We start from the raw sequence: 23,052 nt of genomic DNA, 5'->3' as shown, positions 1-23,052 counted from the left end.
TTGATGGGGTGCCAGTGGGAGCTTGGTGGCCAGGGACCTGGGGTGTTGGGTGCCAGGCCTGCTGGCCACCACCTTTACCACGGAGCAGCTTTGAAGATTTATTTCTGTTTCCAGTTTCCCAACTTTGACAGCCTGGCTTAGCGGCCAGGCCTCAGCGGCTCTGAGCTCTGCCGCTGGAGCAGGGCTTGCATGGGGGCGTGGCAGGCATCAGGCAAGGCCAGGAGGCACATAATGGCTGTGGCAGCCGCAGGGAGGGAGGGGTCTTTATAGTCACTGCTAGGGCTGGGGTGGGGCAGGGAGTCCAGATGTGGGGACCACCTGCTTAGCTGGCCCCCCTCCTAGGAGGAGGTATTCCAACTCTTGCTGTCCCTGGAGGACCTGGGGACTCCCTGAGTCAGAACTGGGGGCATTGTCTCTGCACAGGCCTAGGGGGCCACTGCCTCAGCCCATCCCTTAACCTTAGGGCCATCTGGGGGTGCCCTGGGAGAGAACTGGGGGCACCAGCCACAATGGAAGTGGGTCTGAGAATTCCTGGAAGGCTCAGGATAAGCCAGGCTGAACTTGATAGGTGGGTGAATGGGGAGCAGGGAGAGGGCTCAGGGTTTGGCCAGGACAGATGGGCAGCCTGGGTTTGGGGAGAGGCATTTGGACTTTCCTGGGTTCTCCAGCTCCTTCTTCCAGACCCTGGAAACAAAAACTGCTTAATGGGGGATACTCAGGCAGCTCGAGGGAGAGTGGGGAAGGGGCATGGGGACCATCTCCAAGTCCAACCTCTGGCCCCGGCAGATAGTCATTTTTCCACTCCTTCCTTGGGAGGATAGGAACCCTACCTCCCAGGGATGCTGCAAGTTCTATGACCTGTGATCTCTGAATCAGCAAAATGGGCCAGCTGCCCTCCCTTACCTACCTTCCCTCTCTTACATCATACCCACCTAACCTCTCTTACATCATACCCACCTTCCCTCTCAAGAGCCCCTTTTCCCCAGTATATGGTAAGAGTCAGTGGCTTTTGAATGAGGCTACTGCAAAGTTTGGTCCTGGTGGAAACATGGCAGGTCCCTAGGTTGTGGCCTGAACCAGAGGATTCCCACACATTGGGATGAGTAGGTGGGTGGTGGTGGCCCAACTAAAGGTAGAAGGTTGACTGGAATGCCCTTTGAAGGCCTCCCCTGCTGGTGCCTTTTGCAGGGGCTGAAACCTCAATGCTTAGGTGACTTGTACCCTGTAGTCCCAGGAGTGCCCTGTGCCAGCCTGAGAGGCTTTCCTCCTGCTGCTGCTCTGACAGCTATGGGTGTGCACTCCCCCAGCCGACCTGACCTGCAGTGTTTCCTAATGCAGGGGAGCAAAGTTACCTGGAAAGGACTTGCTGCTCTTGACAGGACTGAGAGAAGGGTGGGGGGACATTGTTTCGCCCAGCTTCCAGAATCGTGCACTGCCACTGTGCTAAGTACTCTCCTACACAGACCAGCCTTTAGAAGGAGGTATGCCCATTATTTCCATTTTGTGGATACTGAGGTTTAGGGAAAAGTTGCTTGTTCAAAGTCACCTGGTTAGTAAGTGGCAGAATCAGGATTTGCACATGGGCAGAACTACTTGAAGCTTGGACTTCTGTCCCCAATCTCATTCTCTTCTTCCTTGGAGGTGCAAGTTAGGAGGGAGGTGGGACTGAGCACCTTTTCATCTGGAGCAAGAGAGCAAACTTGGGGAAAACTGAGGCACTAAGCTGGGATCTTCTAGAGAGCTGGGATCGAGACATTCCCGTTCCGGACGTTGGCCTGGAGGAGAACAACACTGCCTCTCGCGACAGATGATGCTCTAGACATTCTTTGCCAGATGGTCTTTTCCAGGAAAATCTGTTTTGAGAGGCATCTTATGTCTGGGGCTCCATATTTAGCCTGGCTCCTCACACGGGAGGATACACTCAGGCTGTCACCCCTTGAGGGGTGTTTGGTAGGGGGGTGGGCCTGGGCCAGACCCAGCTCCTTTCTACGGTTCAGGCAGAGGTGGGTTAGGGCCCCTGTTCCTGCCAGTCCTGTCCCGGCTGAGGGCTGCCCTGCTGGTCTCCCTGGGACCTGGCTGCTTCCTGCAGGGCCCTGTCCTCCTAAGTTGGTTTGCTCGTAGGTAAGCCTGACCCCGTTTAGGTGGTGAGCCGCTCCAGGGCTGTGTCTGCTTGGCCCAGGAGGAATCCGGTGTCCAGGCCAGGCCCACAGCCCAGCGTGCCGTCTGCTGCAGTAAGGACTGCCCTCTCCTGACTCTTGCGCCATCAGGGGCCCTGAGCTCCCCTCTTTAGAGTGTCTCCCTCCACTCCCTTCCCTCCCCCCTAACTTTTTGTCTTGTCACATCTGATCGAACAATGAACACCCACCTATATACCCTTCACCTAGAGACCTAGAGTTGCCAATTGTTGACATTTTGCCCACATTTGTTTTTCTCTCTCTCTCTGAAACTTCGGAAAGTAAGTTGCAGACATCATAGCTCTTCAGCTCTAAATACTTCAGCATGAATTTCCTGAGACAAGGACATTTTTCTACATAATAACTGTACTGTTAATCATACCCAAGGAGTTTAATGATGCCATCTAATCTCATGTAATCTATATTCAAATCTCTCTAGTTGTCCCTGTAATGTTCTTTATAGCTTAAATTTGTTTTGATCAAGGGTCGTACATTGCATTTAGTTATGTCTCTTTAGTCTCCTTTAATCTAGAACAATTCTCTGCTTTTTTTGTTTTTTTGAAGTCTCTTATGACATTGTCAGTTTTAAAGAGCCCCGGTCAGTGTTCATGTAGAATGCCCCACATTCTGGGTTTGTCTTATTGCTTTCTCATGAGTGGAGTCAGGTTAAATATTTTGGGCAGGAATATCCCATAGGTGATGTCGTGTCCATCAGCAGGTGCATGTCATTAGCCTGTGCTGTAATAGGTGGTGCCAAGTTAGGTCACTTGGCTAAGGAGTCCCTTTGTTTCAATCCTGTTCCTCCCTCTTCCCTACCTCCAGAAGCTTCATCCACCTGGTCACCCGCACTCCAGGTCAGCAAAACTGACTGAAGCCCCCCTTCAGAATATACGCCAGAGAAGGGTGATTAAGCAGACGCTGATGGTGCCTTTAAGGAGTTCACAGCCTCAGGGGTGTGGATGGGATGAGCCACAACTCAGGGCAGGTGCTGTCAGTGTGGGGAAGAAGCCCCGAGAAAGCAGTGAGGGGCACGGCGGGGGAGGAGAGGGAGTGGGGGGCAAGACAGGAAGAAAGGGGGTGGGGCCTGGACCACAGCTGGCCTAGAATGTGGGCTGACAGCTGGCCCTTTCCCCAAGGGCACGGGGAGCTACTGAAGGATTTTAAAGAGGGGAGCGATGAGGCAGATGTGAGTGCTGGGAAGGGCGCTCTGAGGAGGATGGCGTGGACTGGTGGGGCGAACGGGGTGAAAGGGATGGTCAGGAGGCCGTGACATGGTCCAGCACAAGACGCTGGTGCACTGGATTCTAGGCTGCTGCGTACAGCGCACGGAGGGAGTGCACAGGGGCAATGGAGTTGGTGTGGTGGCCCTGCTGGGACTGGGGTATGGCAGGTGGGGAGTGGAGAGAAGGAATGGAGTAAGGAGAGATGAGGAGGAGGAATGATGAGCACTGGTATCTGACTAGGTGGGGAGAGCTGTCACGCAGTGGCTTGGGGAGGATGTGGAGAATGCTGGTTTGAGTGTGTGAGGTCTGAGGCACTTTCCAGGTCAAAGGAACAGCGTATGGGAAGTTCACTTCCCCAGGTCTTGGTGGGATGAGGGCAGAGGGAAGGCCACACACAACCCACAGCAGGGAGTGGATGGTGGGCTTTCAGGTACCAGCAGCAGAGGGACTTTGAGTGGGGGCAGAGGCCGGCTCAGAGGCAGCTGCCACTATAAAAGTCAGGATAATCTCTCCCTTGAAGACCCCCAACTCCCTTACCTCATTTCACTTCTTCATACTTGCTTGGCAAAACCCCAACCCTGGTTAAATGCAGTGCCTGGTCTGCTCCTTCTGTGCAGCTGAATGGGGCTGAGAAAATCCACTGCCCTGACTGGTCTCACATTTAGTTCAAAACCATGAACTTCGGGTGTGTCCTTAGTGCTGTCCCGCAGTCCCACGTGGGTCCTAAGTCCATCCCCTCTCCCCCTACCTGATGACTATTTCACTCTTTCTGTTCTGCCTTCAACTCTAGCCCCTCTTCTGCAATCCTCCCTCAAAGCTGACGACATTGCTTCCTACTTCTTTGAGAAAACAGAAGCAGTTAGAACTTCCTCAGACTCCCAGTGCTGCGTTCACCCATCCACTAGCATCTGTACCCACTGCTCTACCTTTCCCAGTTGCTGTGGATGAAGTGTCCCTGCTCCTGGTTTAGGCCAGCCCTCGACTTGTGCAAATAGATCCTGTCCCCTTGTGCAGTAGAGGGGGAACCTATAATGCGGGTGGTGGAGGGCACACTGTTCCAGCAAATGCCCCCTCCTGCATTATAGGCTCCCCCGCAGTGGATCATTCCATCAGCAGGTATCTTTTTTTTTTTGTAATAAATTTATTTATTTATTTTATTTTTGGCTGTGTGGGATCTTCCTTGCTGTGTGTGGGCTTTCTCTAGTTGCAGTGATTGGCGGCTACTCTTCGTTGCAGTGCGTGGGCTTCTCATGGTGGTGGCTTCTCTTGTTGCAGAGCATGGGCTCTAGGTGCGCAGGCTTCAGTAGTCGTGGTGTGCGGACTCAGTAGTTGTGGCTCATGGGCTCTAGAGTGCGGGCTCAGTAGTTGTGGCGCACGGGCTTAGTGGCTCCAAGGCATGTGGGATCTTCCCAGACTAGGGATCGAACCCGTGTCCCCTGCATTGGCAGGCGGATTCTTAACCACTGCGCCACCAGGGAAGTCCCTTTCAGCAGATATCTTGTTATTGTTTCTCCTGTCTTAAAAGATGGCTCTCTCATTTTCTCCAACCAGCTACCACTGCACCTCTGTGCTCCTCTTTACAGCAAACCTCCCCAGAAGGGTTGTCCACTGACTGCTCTTCTCAAGGTCACCAATGACCTCCATGTTGCTACACCCAATAGCCATTCTCAGTCTTCATCTGCCTCATTTGGCACCTTCAGTCTCTCCCTCTTCCTTGAAATACATTCCTTGATCTCCGGGACATCCATTGTCCTGTTTTCCTCTGACCTGGTGGGTACTCCTCAGTCTCCTTTTCCCCGACCCACAGCTCACAATATTGGAGTGCTCAGGACTCAGCCCTTGTATGGCTGCTCTTCCTCACCTGCATTCACTCCTGAGCCGATCTCATCAGTCCTATGGCTTTACGCACCACCTATATGCTGCCAGCTTCCAAATTTATATCCCAAATTTTGATTTCTCTCCTGAGCTCCAAAAGCCCACTCAGCATCTTGAATGCCATGTCTACTGGACACCTCACACCCAACTTGTCCAAAGCTGAGCTCCTTTCTTCCTGATCTTCTCTCCCAAACTTGCTTCACCTGGTCTTCCCCATCTCAGGAATTGCAACTCCATCCTTCCAGGTGCTCAGGGTCGAAATACTGGCGTCATTCCTGACTCCTCTCTTTCTCTCCTATCCCATGGACAGTCCATGAAGGGGTGAGACTTTTACCAGCCCCCAGATCTCCCATCAGTGGGCTATGGCTGAACAGGAGGGCCAGTTTCAAAGATGGGGACAAGGAGGTGATGGTGGAATGGCCCAGTACAGACCCTTTCACACCTGCTCACTTTGCACCACATGCTGCTCACTTTCAACCGGGCCCAAGGAGACCACAACCTTTGTCAGACCCTGTGCTGAAACCCTAAAACAGACAGGAGAGGACAGGGTAAGAGGAGGGAGGGAGGAGAAGAGGGGACTCAGCAAGGGAGGGGTTACGTGGAGTGACGTAATCAAGAGGTTGGGGAGAGGGTGGGGAGGAAGGTCTCAGGGCAGGAGGCAGAGAGGAGGAGGCAGGGTGGACAGAGAATGTGAGGATCTAGAGAGTATGGAGTAAATGAAAATTGGGCAGGGAGCAGGGAGGATGAAGTTTCTTGGTTCATCTCTCCTGGCTGTTGAACCAGACTGGGGGGAGGCTGCTCAGAGTTTGAGCCCCTGGAGTCTGCCCCTCCCCAGGCTTTTTAGCCAAGGCAGGACTTGCCCTTGGTCAGTTCATTGTAGCTTTCGGGGTTAAGCTTTCAATCTGCAGGCTCATGGCTCAAATGTGGCCCAAGAAGCAGAGTGAGTCCCAGGTGCCAGCTGAAGTTCCAGGAAGACAGGCAGCAGCCAGCTTAACCAGAACAGCCTAGTCCCTAGTGGTCCCAAACAACTGAGGGCTCACCCTGCAGGGAAGTTGACTGGGGGTAGAGTCACCAGCTATAAACATGATTTGGGGTTTGACAGCAGACACTGTGAATTTCATCAGTGTTGAGGGCTCTCCAAACCAGCATGCAGATGTATGCAAATGCTAAGCAAATGAAGGTGCCAAGTGGCTGTGGGGCGGGGAGTGAAGTAAGATGGGAGATGTAAAAGAATGACCTTTGCAGAGCTGGGCCCAGGGGCCCCTGAAAGTCCCAGCAGGCTGCGGGGCACATGCAGATAAGATGCAAATGTACACCCAATCCCAGGAATCTCTGCCTGCCTGACCATGAGAAAGGAGGCCTTCCAGATGCCCACAACCCAAGGCCAGGCTGAGAGGAAGAAAGCAGGTTGGTGCTGGGCTCCCAGTTAGTCCCAGATTAACATCACCTGAAGGGAATGGGAGCCTTTTAAGGGAGGTCCAGACCCCTGGCCCTTGCCCTGCACCTGGTGTGGCTCTTGTGCCTTGAGATGGAAAGCTAGGAGGGAGCCTGGTCTGGGGCAGGAGTGTTAGTGGGGCCAGGACTGTAGGGTCCTCACCTGCCTCAGGAAAGGGTGGGGCACCCTCTCTGGCCCACCCTCCTGGTCCCCACAGGAGCCTTTCTCCTGCCTCCACCCTCAGGCTGGGCTTCTGAAGCCGGTGCCTCAGAACCTGCTCTGACAGGCTGCCCAGGGCAAATGTCTGCTGGGACCCACTGGGTGTCCTGTGCTGCTCTACTGTGTATTCCGCCCCCAATGTGGGCAGCCAGCTCCCTCCCCTGCAGACCTGAGAGATGGTTCTGGAAAAGCACCCTTCCCTGAGCACTTGTGCCTGACTCTGAGCTGAGCATCGCAGCCAAGCCATCTCCTTTGTCCTCCCTGCAGCCCTGTGGGGCAGATGCTGTTAGCACCACCATCCCCATTTTGCTGAGGAGGGTGCTGAGGCTCAGAGAGGTACGCAACTTTCCTGAGGTGACACAGCTTGTGGGATTTGAAGCCAGGTCTTTCTGACTGCACAGGGCGCTGACCCACTGTCCTGGACTGTCCCATCTGAGGCACTAGGTGGTCCAAGCTGAGAAGACCAAGTAGGTAGAAGGATTAGGGTCACTGTGGGGAATGGAGGCAGGGCAGTTCCCAAGGCTCCTGGGTAGACATCCCTGCATATTATCCAGGGCATCTCCCTGCCCCGGGCAGGTGGGACATGGAGGAGGTACACGCCCAGGCTGATCTGTGCCTCGGAGTGTGCTCACAGCTCTGGGATGACAGGAAGGTCCTGACCTCCAGACTCGTTGGCTGGCAGAGATTGTGGGGGGGCATGGTGAGCTGTGTGATCCAGGGGCCCCGCTGAGAGGTCTTCCTGTCACCTCCCTGTTGCTCGCGCTGTCAGTGGCTCAGCAGGTTCTTGTGGAGGCCTGGAGTGGACAGGTCTGGGCCAATCTGGGCCCCATGAATGGTGTGGGGCACAGCTGGCCAAGGTCTGTTCTGAGCACTTACAACACACCAGCCCTTTTCGCTGATCGTCTAATTGAACTGTCCACGTGGGTACAGTTGTGTGTTCGTGTGTGTGTGAAGATCCCAGCCCATGTGCTAAAATCTGGGTGAGCTAGGGAGTCAATTAGTGTAGTAGAAGTTTTGAGAAAGGGCAGTGGAACCAATGGGGGTGTTCAGGGTAGGTTCCCAGGGGGCAGAAAATAGGTCTGAGAATGAAAGGTTTCCAGCTTTTTTTTTTTTTTTTTCCAAGTAACGTTCATGGAACTCTGAGTGTACAATGTCAGAGGTGGAAAGTCCTTGGGGATTGTCCAGGTTGGGGTTCATGCCCAGTTCCTATGGATGGGCTGTAGGGGTCCAGGAGCCTCTCAAAAAATACTCAGAATATTGTGTACCTGTGTGAGTCTGTCTGGAGCAAGATCCAGAGTTCCATCAGATGCTCAAAGATGTCTAAGGCTTAGAAATGGTTAGGAATCTCTGATGTACACAGGGAATGAGGCCAGAGAAGGGTTTCATTTGCCCAAGCTCCCCTAGCACATTGGAGGCAACACCTGAGTGCCTGGCTCCCAGGCCTGCTGCCTGGGACAGCTGAAGTCTCAGTTTTGCCTGTACACTGACATTCCAGAATGATTTTCTCTGCTCCCTGTCCCCTCTACATACCCTGCCTGGGCTGTAGGCACTCTTGGACATCCCACAGGCTCTTAGATTTTGCCTGTGCTGGGTAGTGCTTAGTGCCATGGGTCCCCTATCCCAGCTCTGCCTCCTGGGCCCCCTTTTCTGCCAGGTTGGCCTGTACTCCCCCATCTCCTCTCAAACCCACACAGCTGCCTGATGCCATGGTTGTGGCTGTGGTCAGTGTGGGTGCCTGTCTTCCCCACCACCTGCCCTAGCCTGAAGCACTGGGTTGTCCCTCCCCTGCCCCGGCTGCTCCCAGAGCAGAATGGTTTCAACCAATCACCCAGCTGCCCAGTGATGTAGGTCTAGCTGCCCCGGACCTTGCCCCTAGGCCTGTAGGCTCCTCACCCCCTCAGGAGCCTACCTCATGAGTAGCTGTCCAGCTCCCTTCATGTGTGTTTATGGGTCTGAATATATGTGGGATGTGTGTGTGTGTGCCCACAAATGCCTGTACCGTATGCTTGCTCACAGACGTGCACGCAGGCGCCTGCACCCGTGCATCTGCCCTCTGTCTTATAGAACATGTTGGGCCCTCCAGCCCTTTCCTTGGGCTTCCCACAGTCCCTGGCTTGGATCCCAGCGTGGAAGGCACTTTACGAGGTTATCCCTATGACAGTCCCGTGTCGTTCCACGCAGAAGCCAGCCTTGTCACTTTCCACCTTCGTGACCCTGAGCATGGTCCTCAGCCTCTCTCAGCCTCTGCCTACAGTGGGGATGATGGTAATCTCTAGGTTATCATTCACTAAATATTTAAAAAGTGTCCACTGTTTGCCAGGCACTGTGCTAGGCTCTGGGAGAGACAGCAGTGAACATGACATAGTCCCCACTGAACTTACCACCTGCTGAGCGAGATGGGCAGAAAATAAGGAAACAAATAGAAAAGGGAGTTTCAGTTCTGCTAAACGATGCTTAGCAGATATGTTGCTACGTGAAGGAGTGTAAAAGAGTGCTGTGTAGTCAGAGAGGGCCTCTCTGAGGAGGCAGCGCTGGAGATGAGCCCTGAGTGACAGAAGAGGCAGTCATTTAAAGATCTAGGGAGGGCTTCCCTGGTGGTGCAGTGGTTAAGAATCCTCCTGCCAATGCAGGGGACACAGGAAGATCCCACATGCCGCGGAGCAGCTAAGCCCGTGCGCCACAACTACTGAGCCTGCGCTCTAGAACTCGCATGCTACAACTACTGAGCCTGCGTGCCACAACTACTGAAGCCCACGCGCCTAGAGCCCGTGCTCCACAACGAGAAGCCACTGCAATGAGAAGCCCGCACACCACAACGAAGAGTAGACCCCGCTTGCCGCAACCAGAGAAAGCCTGTGCACAGCAACAAAGACCCAATGCAGCCCCCCCAAAAAGTAAAAAATAAATAAAATTTAAAAATATAAATGAATAAAATAAAACCATCATAGTAAAAACTGGTTCAGGCTGGAACCATAAAAAAAAAAAGATCTAGGGAAAGAGCATTCTAGGCCAAGGGTACAGCTGGTGCAAAGGCCCTGAGGTGGGAATGAGCTCAGGGAGCAGAAAGAAGGCCAGTGTGGCTGCTGGGGTGGGGGATGGGCTGAGGGCAGTGAACCAGCTCAGGCAGAGCCTTTTTAGGCCATGCTGAGGAGGCCAGATTGGCGATGGGAGCTGATGGAGGGTTGCCAGTGAGGGAGGGGTATGATATAATTTGTGTTTTCACAACTCACTCCAGCTGCCGTGGGAGAGTGGGGAGGGGGATAGGGTTGTTGCAGGAGCAGCTGAGACCCAGAAAGTGGCTGGCTTGGCATTCAGCCCTGGCCCAGCCAGGGTTCCATTACCGTCATGGACCCCATTTTGGTTGGTGCTGAAAAAGAGGCTGCTATGCCCAAGGTTATCCCAAGGGCAATCACAGGAGCCCCTGCTGAGAGAGGGGCCTGGTTCTGTCTGAGGGAGGATGCAGAGGATCTAGCCACTGCTGGGCTGTCATTTGTAGGCGTCTCCTTCTCAGGAGTGGGCCCTGTGGCCCAGCTGTACCCCCTCCCCTGCTCTTGCCAGCAGGGCTGGAAGTGGGCAGGGTCACTGCTTTGTGTAGACTCTTCTGGTTGAGGATTTGAGCCGTGATCTTGAGGGAGCGTCTGGGAAACTGGACCTCATCCTGTACATCCAGCCCATTCAGGTGCAGAGGGAGGCTACTCCTGAGTCTAGAGGTAGCTACTCACTGTGTGACCTGGGGCAAAGCCTTTCCTGGTTCTGTGCCTCCGTCTCCCCGTATGTCAAATGTGGTAGTGGAGAGAGTGGGCCATAGCTGCCTTTCTCCTTGACCTCTGTAGTGAGTTTGTTTTTCCTTGGATCTCAGCCCTCTCATCATTCATGACCTTAAGTTCTGCTACCAGCCCTGGGGAAGGAGAGCAGAGGTGATGCCCCCATTCTGCAGATGGGTTCACAAAGGCCAGAGGGGACAATGATGAGCCCCAGGTCACATGGTGATTCAGAGTGAGGACTTGGGGCATTGTTTCATGCCTCTGCCCTGAAGGGCACCCCTCCCTTGGGCCCAGCAAGAGAGGGGGGTCCTGGCTCAGCTCTTTCTGGGCTCAGCTGGCCTTTAGCCCAGGCAGGGACTCTGGGCCCCTTCCCAGAGTGGAGCTCAATGTGCCCCTTGTCTGTCCACCCCCAGAAGCTGAGGACCCGGCCCCGTGCCCGGTGTTGGCAGAACCTCCATCTTGCTCTCAGCTGCAGGAGGACATGGCAGGGCAGGTAGGGCTAGAGCCAGCCTGAGGCAGCTGCTGGAAGCTGGAGGTAATGTAGGGGCCTCCCAAGAGGTCCTTGATTTGTCCATAACCCTGGCTTTGGGGCTGGTGTAGACTGAGCACCAGGTGAAGCCGCTTATGCTCTCAAATCTCAGGCCTCACTGGGAGCTCAGGCAGAGCCCTGGCCACAGCGGGGCTAAGCATCCATGTGTGGGTGTGGGAGCTTGAAGAATCCTAGTGGAATTCGATTGAAACCCTGTGCCACAGATCCAGTGCTCACCCAGGCCTGTGGGCTAGAAAGCAGGCCAGAGGACTAGAACTCAGGCAGCAGGCCCAGAGGCCCCACTGTCCCTCCTCTTTCCTTTCTAAATGCTCCCCTCACCCGCAAGGAGTCTCAGCTGAGGAGATTACTTCCTGTTCTCCTTGCTCTGAGTACACGACCCGAGGGAACAGATTGAAATAGCAACCGCAGCAGCAGGGGTTTAGGGCGGACCGGAAAGAATCCCTCACTCAGTGCCGAGCCCCTTGGGGTCTCCAGTGTCCTAGGATCAGGGCCCAGATATTCTAGAGCCTAGCTTTTCAGATTTTTTTTGTTTTAGTCTGTGGAAGTTTTGTTTTGTTTTTTAGAGTAAAATCTTATGCTCACACAGTCTTCAAAACTCTAGGAGGTGACAGTCAGGGTGGGTGGGCTGGGGCCCCAGATCCCCATCGGTCCCGCCTGCTCTCTTGCACTCCATGTTTGAAAACCAAGGGGTACATGAATCTTAAGTGGTCCTGTGGTGGCAGAGCTCCCCCACAAGGGCCCAGAAGCCCCCAGAGAAGTAGACTCACCTTCCTCTCCAGGCTCATCTCTAAGTGGGAAGTTTCTCCTGGAGTCTAACCCAGTGTTTCCCAAACTTGCCTTATTATAAGAATAACAGATTACTATACCCGTTCCCTATAGATTCTGATTCAGGAGGCCTGAGGGAGGGCCTATCTGTAGTTTAACAAGTTCCTCAGGTGATGCTTATGACTAGGTGAGTATGGGAAGCATGGGCCTCACTTAAATCCCTGTTGCTGTACCTGCGTGCCTCTCCTCCTCCCGCCCTCTCCTGAGCCCGCAGCACCCTTTCTGCAGAGGAGCGTGGGGTTCCTGGAGGAAGCTGAGGTCCAAAGAGGGGAGGAAGGAAGTTTTTTGGAGGGACTGGTCTGTGTCCTTGGTGGCAGAGGCCACTAGGGGTGGGGTGGGGCAGAGAGGGCGGAGGGGAGAGCCAGAGCACAGCCCGTCACATTGCCCGCCCTCCTGAGATTGGACAGGAAGCTTCTGGGAAATTGAGCTTGTTCTGATCCGTTTAAAAAAGGGGGTGTGTGTGGAGACGGCAGGGAAAATGGGTCTCCTCATTTTGCAGAGGAGAAACAGACCCCGGGCAGGGCAGAGGGGAGGGGGGCTGGCCTGGGTGGAGCAGTGAGGAGTCCGACCCCACGAGGCCGCACAGTGAGTGGGGTGCCCCTTCCAGTGCTCTCCCCTGGAGGGCCCCGTGGCAGCCTCCTCACGAGTCCCTCCTCAAGGATGGTTGAGCGCTGGGGCCGGGGCCGGGTGTGGAGGGGAAGCCCAGGCCCCCCCCTCCTCCTTCCTCCCCGCGCAGCCAGGGCTTTGGGCGCTCAGCGGTGGAGGAAGCCCCGCTCTCGGCCAATCTCCTGGGTGGCCTCGCCCCACTCAGCACCCTGGACAGCTCCTCCTCTCGGGGCCTCCCTTTGGCTTCTCTGGGGTGGCCTCTGTTCATAAAGCTGCACTTCTGTTGACTTCCTTGCCTCCCTACTTAACTCTCCCTCTAAAGGCAACCCCCAGTCCAGATCTTTTCAGTCACCACTTGTCTCGCTCCTGGAGCCAGGGCAAGGGAACATGGAAAGAGGCAAGGTGGCTGGCTGCTGTAGGCCTGGGGTTTTGTTCCCTTCACTCACCAGCGGGAGAGGAAGTGGCCTTGGAGGAGTCCTGGACCCTTCCCTAGTACCTGCCAAACTGGATCTTCCTCGTAGGGTTTTGATGAATTCTGAAGGGCACAACAGAGATATATAAGGGTTAACAGGGAAGGTAGGACTGGGGCACACCAGTGGCTGGGGGTCTGGGGAGAGGTGAGTGGTGCTGGCCTGAGCAAGGCAGTGCGGAGGCCACAGCCTGAACCCAGACTCCAGCTGAGAGGTCCTGAGAAGATCACCTGGGCCATCCTCTTGTCCTCAGGCAGGCTGCCTGCTGCTGGTTCTGCTGGGCTTTGGACCCCCAGCACCTGCTCTTTCTGATCCACCCCTTTCTCTCTCCATCCGCTGCCAGGTCAAGTTGGGTCCCAAAAGCAGCCAGCACAGGGTAGAAGCAGTGACTACCATGGATGAGGATAAGCTTCTCTCTGCACTGCCTGGGGAAGATGGTGCCACCTACGACCCCAGCCTGGAGCCTGAGGAGGAGCCTGGGGTCCAGAATGGAATGGCATCCAGTGAGGACCTGAACAGTAGCCACACCAGCCCAGGGCATGAGATGAGGGGCACCCTGGTGGACACTGAGGGGCATACAAAGGGCCTGGACATGACCCTGCACGGCCTCAGCCTTGGCCTCTCCCTCACCAATGGCCTAGCCCTGGGGCCAGACTCAAACATTCTGGAAGACTCTACAGAGTCCAGGCCCTGGAGGGCTGGTGGGCTGGCGGAGGGGGACGATGCCTCCAGGAGCCTCTGTCCAGACACTGAGGATCCTCCACTGGGGTAAGTAGGTGTCTCGGGATGGGGGGCTCACCACATTTGCTCCAGTGCTGCGTGGCCTGGGCCTAGCCACTTAGCCTTTCTGGTTCTTGTTTTTCCTCATACATGAAATGGGAATTTTATGTCTCTGTTTTGGGAGGATAAGGCCATAAGAGAGATTTCAAAGGCCAGCAGGCCTGTTGTGCCCCACCCCCAGCCCCCCTATTCACCATGGGCTGTTTCTTTTTAAAAAAATTTTTCTCTTCCATTGTGGTTTATTACAGGATATTGAACATAGTTCCCTGTGCTATACAATAGGACCTTGTTGTTTACCCATTCTCTATATAATAGTTTGCATCTGCTAATCCCAAACTCCCAGTCCATCCCTCCCCCACCTCCCCTTCCACCGTGGGCTGTTTCTATGTGGGGTTGGAGGGCCACACTCCCTCCATCCCAGGCTGGACATCAGAGTTCCAAAATGCCTTGATGTGGGAGGTCATCTGGCCTATCCCTCTGCTTCCTGGAGATGAGAATGTCCCAATTCTGCAACTGACCTCAAGAGAGTAGGCTTATGTGGATTAATCTTTGTCAGCTACTCCTCCCTGAGTGCCATCTGGGAGTTCGACCAGGAACTCCTACTTATTGGAGTAAGTCCTACTTCCTGGAGTTACAGCCCCATTTCTATTATCCTCAGCTGGAGGTGGAGAGGCCCAGCGTCTTAGAGGTGCCAGTTGGACAAGGAGGCGAGGATGGGGCAGGGGAATGTCTAGAAACCCCCAGTGTGGGCTGAGAAAAGAAAGCATATAGTGTACCGCTGCAGGCACTGGCCCGGGCAGACAAGCGTGTAGGAGGTGTGCGAGCATGTGTTTGTGGGGCATGTGTGTGTGTATTGGAGTGTGCACGGGCATGTGTGAGCATGTCAGTGTGCCTGGCCTGTGCATTTGAGTTGCACGTTTGGGTCTGCACGTGGATGTGTGGGGCTGAGGGTGCCTAGGTCTCCAAGGGCAGGAATGTGAGTATGTGGGGTCAGACGCCAGTGTGTGCCGGGTGTGCCAAGAGAGGGTTTCCATCCGGGCAGGGCCTATGGGGGGCGGGGCCTATGGGGGCGGGCAGGAGGCTGGGGCTTCTTGGAGCACGCTGTTTGTATTTAGGTTGGTATAATTTTGGAGGATGGCTGAAGGTGGAGGCAGATGGAAGTTTGGAGATTAAGCTGATGATCTTCAAGCCCCTGTCAAAACTACCCCTCAGGTTTGCTCAGGTACATGAGAGGGTGGTAGATATGGGGACCATTCTTGGCTCTGACACGAGATGAGAGCCCCCAAGGGCAGGACCCTGTCTTGTTGTTCCAGGACCCAGCATGGGCCTGGCAGAGAGAGCCGCTGGGCAGATTTTGGGTGTCTGCTCTGGCAGCCAGGGCAGTGGCCCTTCTCTTCCCTCCCCTCCTCCTGGAGGTCAGTAAAGGCAACTTCCATCCCAGCCCCCTGCTGGGCATCCTACCGCCTTTTCGCCTTTTCGGTTTCTGCCCTTTCCCCACTTCCTTCTCCATATGAGGCTGCCGTCTCAACTCCTGGTGGGACAGGGGTGGCCGATGGCTGTGGCTTCAGCTTTTCTCTCTCAGGTCAGTATTTATCCAGGAAGCACTCAGGGAACAAACTTAGGCACTGGGGGTCCAAGGAGGGGTTTGAGGGGGTGGGGCACTTCCCAGTCCTCCAAATATGGCTCAGTCTCTGCTAAGCCCCAGGGACTAGGGGCTAAGCAGGGCATAGCTAGATCCTCAAGGTTACCAGGGGTGTTTCTTTGCAAATGGTGGGCCTTGATTTATCTGAAATGGGCTGGGCTCAGCCTGCTTCTTTCTTTTTCTGTCTCTTACTTTTGCTGTTTCTATGTTTCTCTCTCTCTCTCTCTCTGTGTGTCTCTTTATCTCTGTCAGAGATATCTCTGGCAGAGACTTTCTGTCTCTCTTATTCTCTCTGTCTTTGTTTTTCATGCTCTGTATATCTCTTTTCTCTGTCTCTTTCTTATCTCTCTCTGATTTCTCTTCTTCCTTCTCTTTGTCTCTATTTTTATCTCTTTTAGTCCTCTTCCTTGCCTGTTTTCCCTGCTTACTTGTGCATCTCCCCAGTGGATAAGAGGCCTCGGTTCATCTATGTGTGATGCTCGATTTTAGGTGCTGGGGCTACATCAGTGAACAGAATATACAAAAATTCCTACTTTCATGGAGCTTATGGTCTAGTGAGGAGACAGATAATATTTCATAAAAATAATAGATAATTACATAGTATGTTGGAAGGGGACAAGTGCCTTGGAAAAAATAAAGCAAGAAAAAGGGGCTGGGGTGTTTGGGGGCAGGTCCTAGTTATAAAGAGGGCAGTCATGGTGAGAAAGGGATGCGAAAGGAAGACTTCAGCTTGAGGAAAGAGCACTCTGGGCAGAGGGAACCGCTGGTGCAAAGGCCATTTTTGGGGGCAGCACAGGGCTCTGCAAGGGCTTAGGCAGTATACTGGGCTGTGGGGCTGATAGGCATCTGTCCATTCACCCGGTGCACCACTCAGCAGGGTTTAGAGGACCTACTGTGTGCTGGGTGCTCCCTGGCCTTGTGTGTGGGTGGGGGGAAACAGGTGTAAACGGGGGAACAAACAGAATACTACATGCTGAGAGGGGCTGGGAGGAAATGAAGAGGTACCCTGAGGATGGACACTACTGAGGGGCCAGTGTGTTGGGTGGTGTGGGCCTGCCTCCTGCAGTCTCTCTGAAGAGGTGACATTAAAGGCAAGGCCTGAGAGCTAGAATGTGGCAGCCAGGCTAAGAACCACCCAGGTTGTGGGGACAGCAAAATTATGACCCTGTGTGACACTAGCTGTGATGGGGAGCCTGGAGGAAGCAACCCCCCACCCCCTTCCCAGGCTAGGCTGAGGGAGAGTCTCACATTCATTCATTTAGCTCAGTGATGCCCACTGTGGGCCAGGCACGGTGGGCAGGGGGGCAGGACCACACCTGTCCTTTCACTGCTGTGCCCCAGTACCCAGTCCAGCATCTGGCACCTAGTGCTCAGCAAGGCTTGGCAGAAAGAACAAACAGGACACGATCCATGCCCACTCCCTGCCCCCAGGGAGCTCCCAGACATGGATTGGTGCCATCCTAGCACCTGTAAGGGGGACACCTGGCAAGATGGTGACTGGTCCTCGCATCCCACAGGCCAGGAGAACCAGATGTGCGGGACGGCTTCAGCGCCACATTTGAGAAGATTGTGGAGTCGGAGCTGCTGCGGAGCACACAGTATAGCAGCCTGGACTCCCTCGATGTGCTGAGCCTCACGGATGAGAGCGACAGCTGCGTCAGCTTCGAGACCCCCCTCACACCCCTCATCCAGCAGCGGGCCCGGGATAGCCCTGAGCCAGGGGCTGGCTTGGGCACTGGGGACATGGGGTCCGAGGGGGACATGGGAGCAGCTGGCGGTGATGGGGAGTTGGGCAGCCCCCTGCGGCGCTCCATCTCCGGCAGCCGCTCCGAGAATGTCCTGAGCCACCTGTCTCTCACGGCTGTGCCCAATGGCTTCCATGAAGATGGACCCCCGGGCCCAGGCGGGGACGAGGAAGATGAGGAGGAGGACATGGACAAGTTGCTGAACTCAGCCAGGTGAGGCAGGGCCCAGGCTGGGAGCCGAGAGAACCATTGAGCAGATGGGGAAACTGAGACCCAGAGGAGGCAAAGCAAGTTAGGACATCCGGGGGTCTGGAGTGAACAGCCCTCTGCACCCCCAGCCTGAGGTTCCATTCTGCCCTTCCAGGCCTTTCTAGCCAAGGTGGGGTCAGGGAGCTGATCATCTAATGATGTCCTTTGAGGGCTTTTCTAAAAGTCTGACTTGATTCTGTCCCGATGCAGTGGAGCTTCTTTCCCTGGTCTGACCCCTGGATTTTCAGAGGCCTGGGGAGACCTTCCAGCCCCCAACCACGGCTTCTGACCCCCTCCTCCCCAACCCCACCTTCCCTCTGCAGCGACCCCAGCCTGAAGGACGGCCTGTCGGACTCAGACTCAGAGCTGAGCAGCTCCGAGGGGCTGGAGCCTGGCAGCGCAGACCCACTGGCCAACGGGGGCCAGGGCGTGAGTGAAGCTGCCCGCCGGCTGGCACGCCGCCTCTACCACCTGGAGGGCTTCCAGCGTTGCGATGTTGCCCGGCAGCTGGGCAAGAAGTGAGCTCGTCTCTGCACCCCCACCCCAGGCAAACCCAGTGTCTTCCTCAGCCCAAGGCGGGGTGTGGGTGGCTGCTGTCAGGGGGGCCTGGTTCTGGGGACTCCCAACAGTCCCCAAGAACTTCTCCTCCTGCCACTGACCTCATTCTGGGCTTTGCCCTAAATCTGTTTCCTTTCTGGGCTGCCTGGGCGAGGGCGCCCCCGGCTCTGAGGGAGGAGAGGTGTGGCGGGGCGGCCCCTCGGGGCTGGGGGAGTGGCATGTGGCATGTGGTTATGGGGCTGTGGTGGACGGTAGTGAGGACAGAGCAGCCGGGCCGGGGCTGGTGGGCCACCTAATGGGGCCAAGGAGGGAGGGGAGCCTGGGCCTGGCTGGGACCTCGGGGGACCCAGGAGCTGGGGCAGGGGATCCTGGCCCTCATTAAGCCCCATTCACTGTGTGTCTGTTGGGACCAGCTGAAGGGGCGGGAGCCGCCAAAGCACAAGCCCCGGTCTTTGGACTCGGGAGAAGGGAACTAGCCAGGTTGAAGTCCTGAGGGGTAGGCAACAGTCAGCTGTGAAGTCAGCTGGCGTGTCCTGAGCAGGTCCGGCCAGCAGCATGTCCACCTGCCTTGTCCTTCTTGCCTGGCCATCCAGAGGACCCCCAACACCCACATAAGCCTTCAAGATGCACAGAAGCAGGCCGGGCCTCTGGAGAGAGCTGCTCCCAGGCTAAGAGAGGCAGCCCAGACTCTAGACCCCAAGTCAGAGCTGACTGGGGCTTAGGCCACAGGGAAGTCCTGAGGATCCCCCACTTCTCCCTCCCTCCCGACTCCTCCACCCTCCGTTGCCTCCAGGGCACTCCTGCCCTGGGCCTCCCCCAAAATCGCATCACCCACACCCTCACCTCTCCCACTGGGCTATAGTCCCCGAACCTAATGACATCCTCCTTCATTACCGTTGATCCCCACCCTCCCCTGTCTTTTCAACCACTCCCTCTACATGAGTTTTCCCATCAGCATTTAACTGTGCTTAACTCTTTCCCATCTGAAACAAAAATCCTTCCTCAAATCATACTTCCTCCCCCGGCCTCTTCACAGCCAAAATTCTATTTTCTGCTCTAGATGGCCTCTGTCCCCTCCCCTTCTGCACATTCAGTGCCTCCAGGTTGGCTTCTTCCCCTGGAGGGGCCCTTCACAAGCCCCTCTTACTAGAGTCAGTGGCGGCCTGGTGTCTTTGAATCCGGTGTCTGCTACTGGGCCTCAACTTTCTCCCCTTCAACAGCCTTGACACACCGGTCACTCCTTTCTTTTTCTTTAATTAAACTTTTTATTATGAAAATTTCAAGCGTACACAAAGGCAGAGAAAGTAACATCTTAAACTTCCATGTACCCGTTACTCAGCTTCAAAGTTATCAATATTTTTCTATTCTTGTTTGATCTATTCCCCCCACAGCTTCTTCCCCTCACATTTGCTAGAATATTTTAAAGCATATTTCAGACTCTCTATCATATGATCCATAAATATTTAGTATGTGTCTCTAACTGACTAGGATGTTTTTTTAGACAGTCATAATTCCATTATAATTTCTGACAAAGTTAACAAAAATTCCTTAGTATCTCTAACATTCGGTCTATGCTTAATTTTCTCTGGTGTCTCAAAAATGTTTGTTCAAATCAGTACGCAAATAAGGTACATGCATTACATTTGGCCCATATGTCTCTTAGGCCTCTTGTAGCCAACAGCAGTTGCCAGTCCCCCTCCTTTTTGTAATGCCATGTATTTGTTGAAGAAATGGAGTCATTTGTCCGGAAGAACTTCCCACGTTTTGGATTTGGTGTCCTCATGGTGTTACTTCACACGTTTCTGTAAACAGGAGGGAGAGCTCGGGGCTTGATTGGATTCAGGTGGAAATATGCTCTGTTTTTTTTGGCAAGAATTCATCACTCCAGTCTTGAAACACTCTCTTCCTTGGCCTCCAGGACAGCATACCCCTACCTCTCTGGCTGCTGTTTGTCTGTCTCCTTCTCTGGTTATCTCTTTCCTCAGCTCACCCTGACAGGGGTTCTCCTCAGATCTCTGACCTGGATCTGCTGGCCTGTCTGTACCCCCTCCTCTCACATGGGCTTGTCCCCCCTTCCTACTGAGTTGTTAGTCACCATGAAGGGCTGATGACTCTCACATGGGTGCTTCTAGCTCTACCTGTTGTCCTGGGCTCTGGGCATCACCCCAGGGGCCATCCTCTCTGTCGTGCCCCACACCCACTCCATCCCTCTCCACGTCCTGTGGATTCTGCCACCCAAACATCCCTCCTCCCCACCCCTTCCATCTCTCTCGTGGACAGCTCCTACCGCCCCCGTGGGCCTCCACTCCACAGGCAGTGTTCCAAATACAGATCTGACCATCTCATTCACCCCTTCCCTGCTTCAAACTCTTCCAGATCAAGTCCCAGTCCTTGCCTCGGCCCTCAGGCCCGGTTCCCTGCCTCACCTCTTGCCACCCCCATTCCTGCTCTCCAGCCCCGGCCACATGGCCCTGCTGGTAGCTTCCTGGACAGTTTCCTCTACTGCGGACACTTTGCATCATCTCACCTCCTACTCCCTTCACATGGGTGGCTCCTCCTTTCCTGAAGGTATTGGATGAGACATCACCTCCTCTAGGAAGCCTTCCTGACTCCCCCACCTCCTGGCCCAAGGTTGAACTGTCAGAGCCCAACTGGCCAGCAAGGGAGACAGCAGAGGAACCGGCAGGTCTGGGTGGGTGGGTCAGGGTCCCCAGGGGCCCACTGCCACAAACCCCTGCTGTTTGCTGTGCCCTGCTTCTAATGGATAACTCCTGCTCTCCTGGCAGCAACGAGTTCAGCAGGCTGGTGGCCGGGGAGTACCTCAGCTTCTTTGACTTCTCGGGCTTGACTCTGGACCGAGCACTCAGGTCAGTGGGGCTGGGATGGGATAGTGCCCACAGGCGATACAGCCACACATCTGGATTCTCCTGCCAGCTCTACTGTAAACTTGCTGTGCAAGACCTTGTACAAGTCTCTTGACCCCTCTGGGGAGGCTGAGGGGAAGGGGTCATGAGAGCAGCAGCAATGCAGAGACTCAGTGAGTGCTGGCTCTGCGGTGGGCGCTGAAAATATGAAGGTGGGAATGCAGTCGTGACTCTTCAGGAGGGGAAAGGGCCAAAAGGCTTGCCTGTACTGAGCACTTCCTGTCTGCAAGATGTACCCTTTACACACCCTGCTGACTGCATCTTAGCAACACCCCTGTAAGGTAGGCGGTATCATCCCATTTACTTGTGGAGAAACTGGGGGCCAGTTCCCCACAGTCACTGAGGGAGGAGATAGCCAAAATGGAATTTGCCCTCAGGTCCTGTTGGTGTTTGGACCCGGGGAGTGGCCCTCAGGAGGGGCAGGTGCAGGCCCCAGGGAGCGGAGGGCAGGGAATGGGAAGATGCAGCCCAGTGTCCAGCGGACCCGGCGGCAGGGCCAGCAGGGAGACCCTAGGCCAGAGCCCTCTTGGGGAGGGGCGGCGGTCTCTGAGCTGAGGGGTGGGTGGTCCCATGTATGTTAGATCTGTTCACCTCCTACATGCCTCTCACACTTTTAAAAACTGTATTTTCCCTTTTTTTTCTCTGTTTCAGTTGGGATATTTTCTATTGACCTGCTTCCAGTTCACTTACCCTTTCTATGTGTCTCATATGCTGTTAACCCCATTTACTGAGTTTTCACTTTCTATTGTTTTATTTTTCAGTTCTGGAAATTTCATTTTATTACACATTTTTTGGGGTAGGTTTTAATTCTCTGAGGGGAATTCTTCATCTTTTGATTTATTTTCTACTTACTTTCCCCATCTTTCCCTCTCTTTCTTTGAACATATTAGTCGCAGTTATTTGAAAGTCCTTGTCTGCTTTTACCCCGATATCTGCATCATCTGTATCTGTTTCTATTGTTTCTCTCTTGGCTTTCCGTCTTATATCCTACTTCTCTGTGTGCTTAGTAATTTTTTATTAGATGCTGTACGTTTTGTATAGAATTACAGTGGCTCTAGATCATTATGTGTTCCTCCAGAGAGGGTTTACCTTGTCCCTTGCTAGGCAGTTAGAGGAGGGCAGGGAGGCGCAGTCCTAATCCATCCAGGGCTGAGCTGAGGAGAGGCAGCCCTGAAGTTTGGTAAGGCTCAGGATTCACCCTGATCACAGGGTGAAGGCCGCAGAGAGCATGGTGTGTTCACTGGGGCCTCTCCCTTTGGTTGGTCCTTAATCCTAATTTTGTCTCCTCGTTGCGGCGAGACTGTCAAAAAACCAAATCCCTCTACTTCTCAGAGAGGCTTTCCTACCCATTACATCTTTAGGTTTTGGTAGATATCTCACAGGGAGAACTGGCCACATGTTTACAGCCCCTCAAGTCTCCCAGTTTGTCTCTCCAGCTCCGTGAAGCCACTAATTGTTCTGCCTCTTGCCTGTGCCCGTGATTGGCAGTGTCCCCGGGGAGAAAGCAGCTGCAGATCAGCCCACCTCTCCCCAGTTCTCTCCTCTCCAGAATCTTGGTCCTATTGGTGTTTGTTGCGTCAGCAGTTTTCTGATAGCTTAAGAGAGATGTATTTTTGTCTGGCTCTTCTCATTGTTCTCAGTGGAAGTGTTGGTCGGCTGCAGGCTACTCTATCCTGAGCTGAGCCTGAATTTTCACACTGGATGATTGGGTGGGGAAGGTGTTTGGTGGGTTGGGCTCGCAATCAGAGGCATGAGTGCTGGGTGGGAGGACCTTGTATATCCAGCCCAATAGATTGAGGCTCGACTCTGCAGGCCCTGGGGAGCCCCAGAAGGTGCTGGGTGTGAAGCAGTATTTTGGGAGGCGGTACTGGCAGCAGTGTGCTGGCGGCCTTTGATCCAGAGGCTTCTGAAGAGGGTCAGGTGGGAGAGGACGAGGCCTGAAGTTGGGCTGTGGGGCAGACGAATTATTGGTGTGAGAAGTGCAGAGGATACAGCAGACAGGCCCGTGGTTCC

At 54.5% G+C, this 23,052-nt stretch overlaps 1 protein-coding gene across 2 annotated transcripts in view; it reads left to right on the top strand.

Moving 5' to 3' along the window:
• Nucleotides 1-23,052, top strand: part of PSD2 (pleckstrin and Sec7 domain containing 2) — a 54,904-nt gene that overhangs the window by 6,970 nt on the left and 24,882 nt on the right. The window contains exons 3-6 of one of the 2 annotated variants that reach the window (XM_082621728.1): nucleotides 13,485-13,909; nucleotides 17,081-17,521; nucleotides 17,881-18,075; nucleotides 20,902-20,982. In XM_082621728.1, coding sequence (XP_082477854.1) covers nucleotides 13,536-13,909; nucleotides 17,081-17,521; nucleotides 17,881-18,075; nucleotides 20,902-20,982 — 1,091 coding nt within the window. In that variant the 5' untranslated portion in view covers nucleotides 13,485-13,535. The remainder of the gene's footprint in view (nucleotides 1-13,484; nucleotides 13,910-17,080; nucleotides 17,522-17,880; nucleotides 18,076-20,901; nucleotides 20,983-23,052) is intronic. The other variant, XM_082621727.1, reaches the window with a different exon arrangement.

The sequence above is a fragment of the Mesoplodon mirus genome (assembly GCF_964341445.2).
Source record: "Mesoplodon mirus genome assembly, chromosome: 5".
NCBI lineage: Eukaryota > Metazoa > Chordata > Mammalia > Artiodactyla > Ziphiidae > Mesoplodon > Mesoplodon mirus.
The sequence above is the reverse complement of the archived record's forward strand: the minus strand, read 5'-3'. Positions and strand labels throughout refer to the sequence as shown.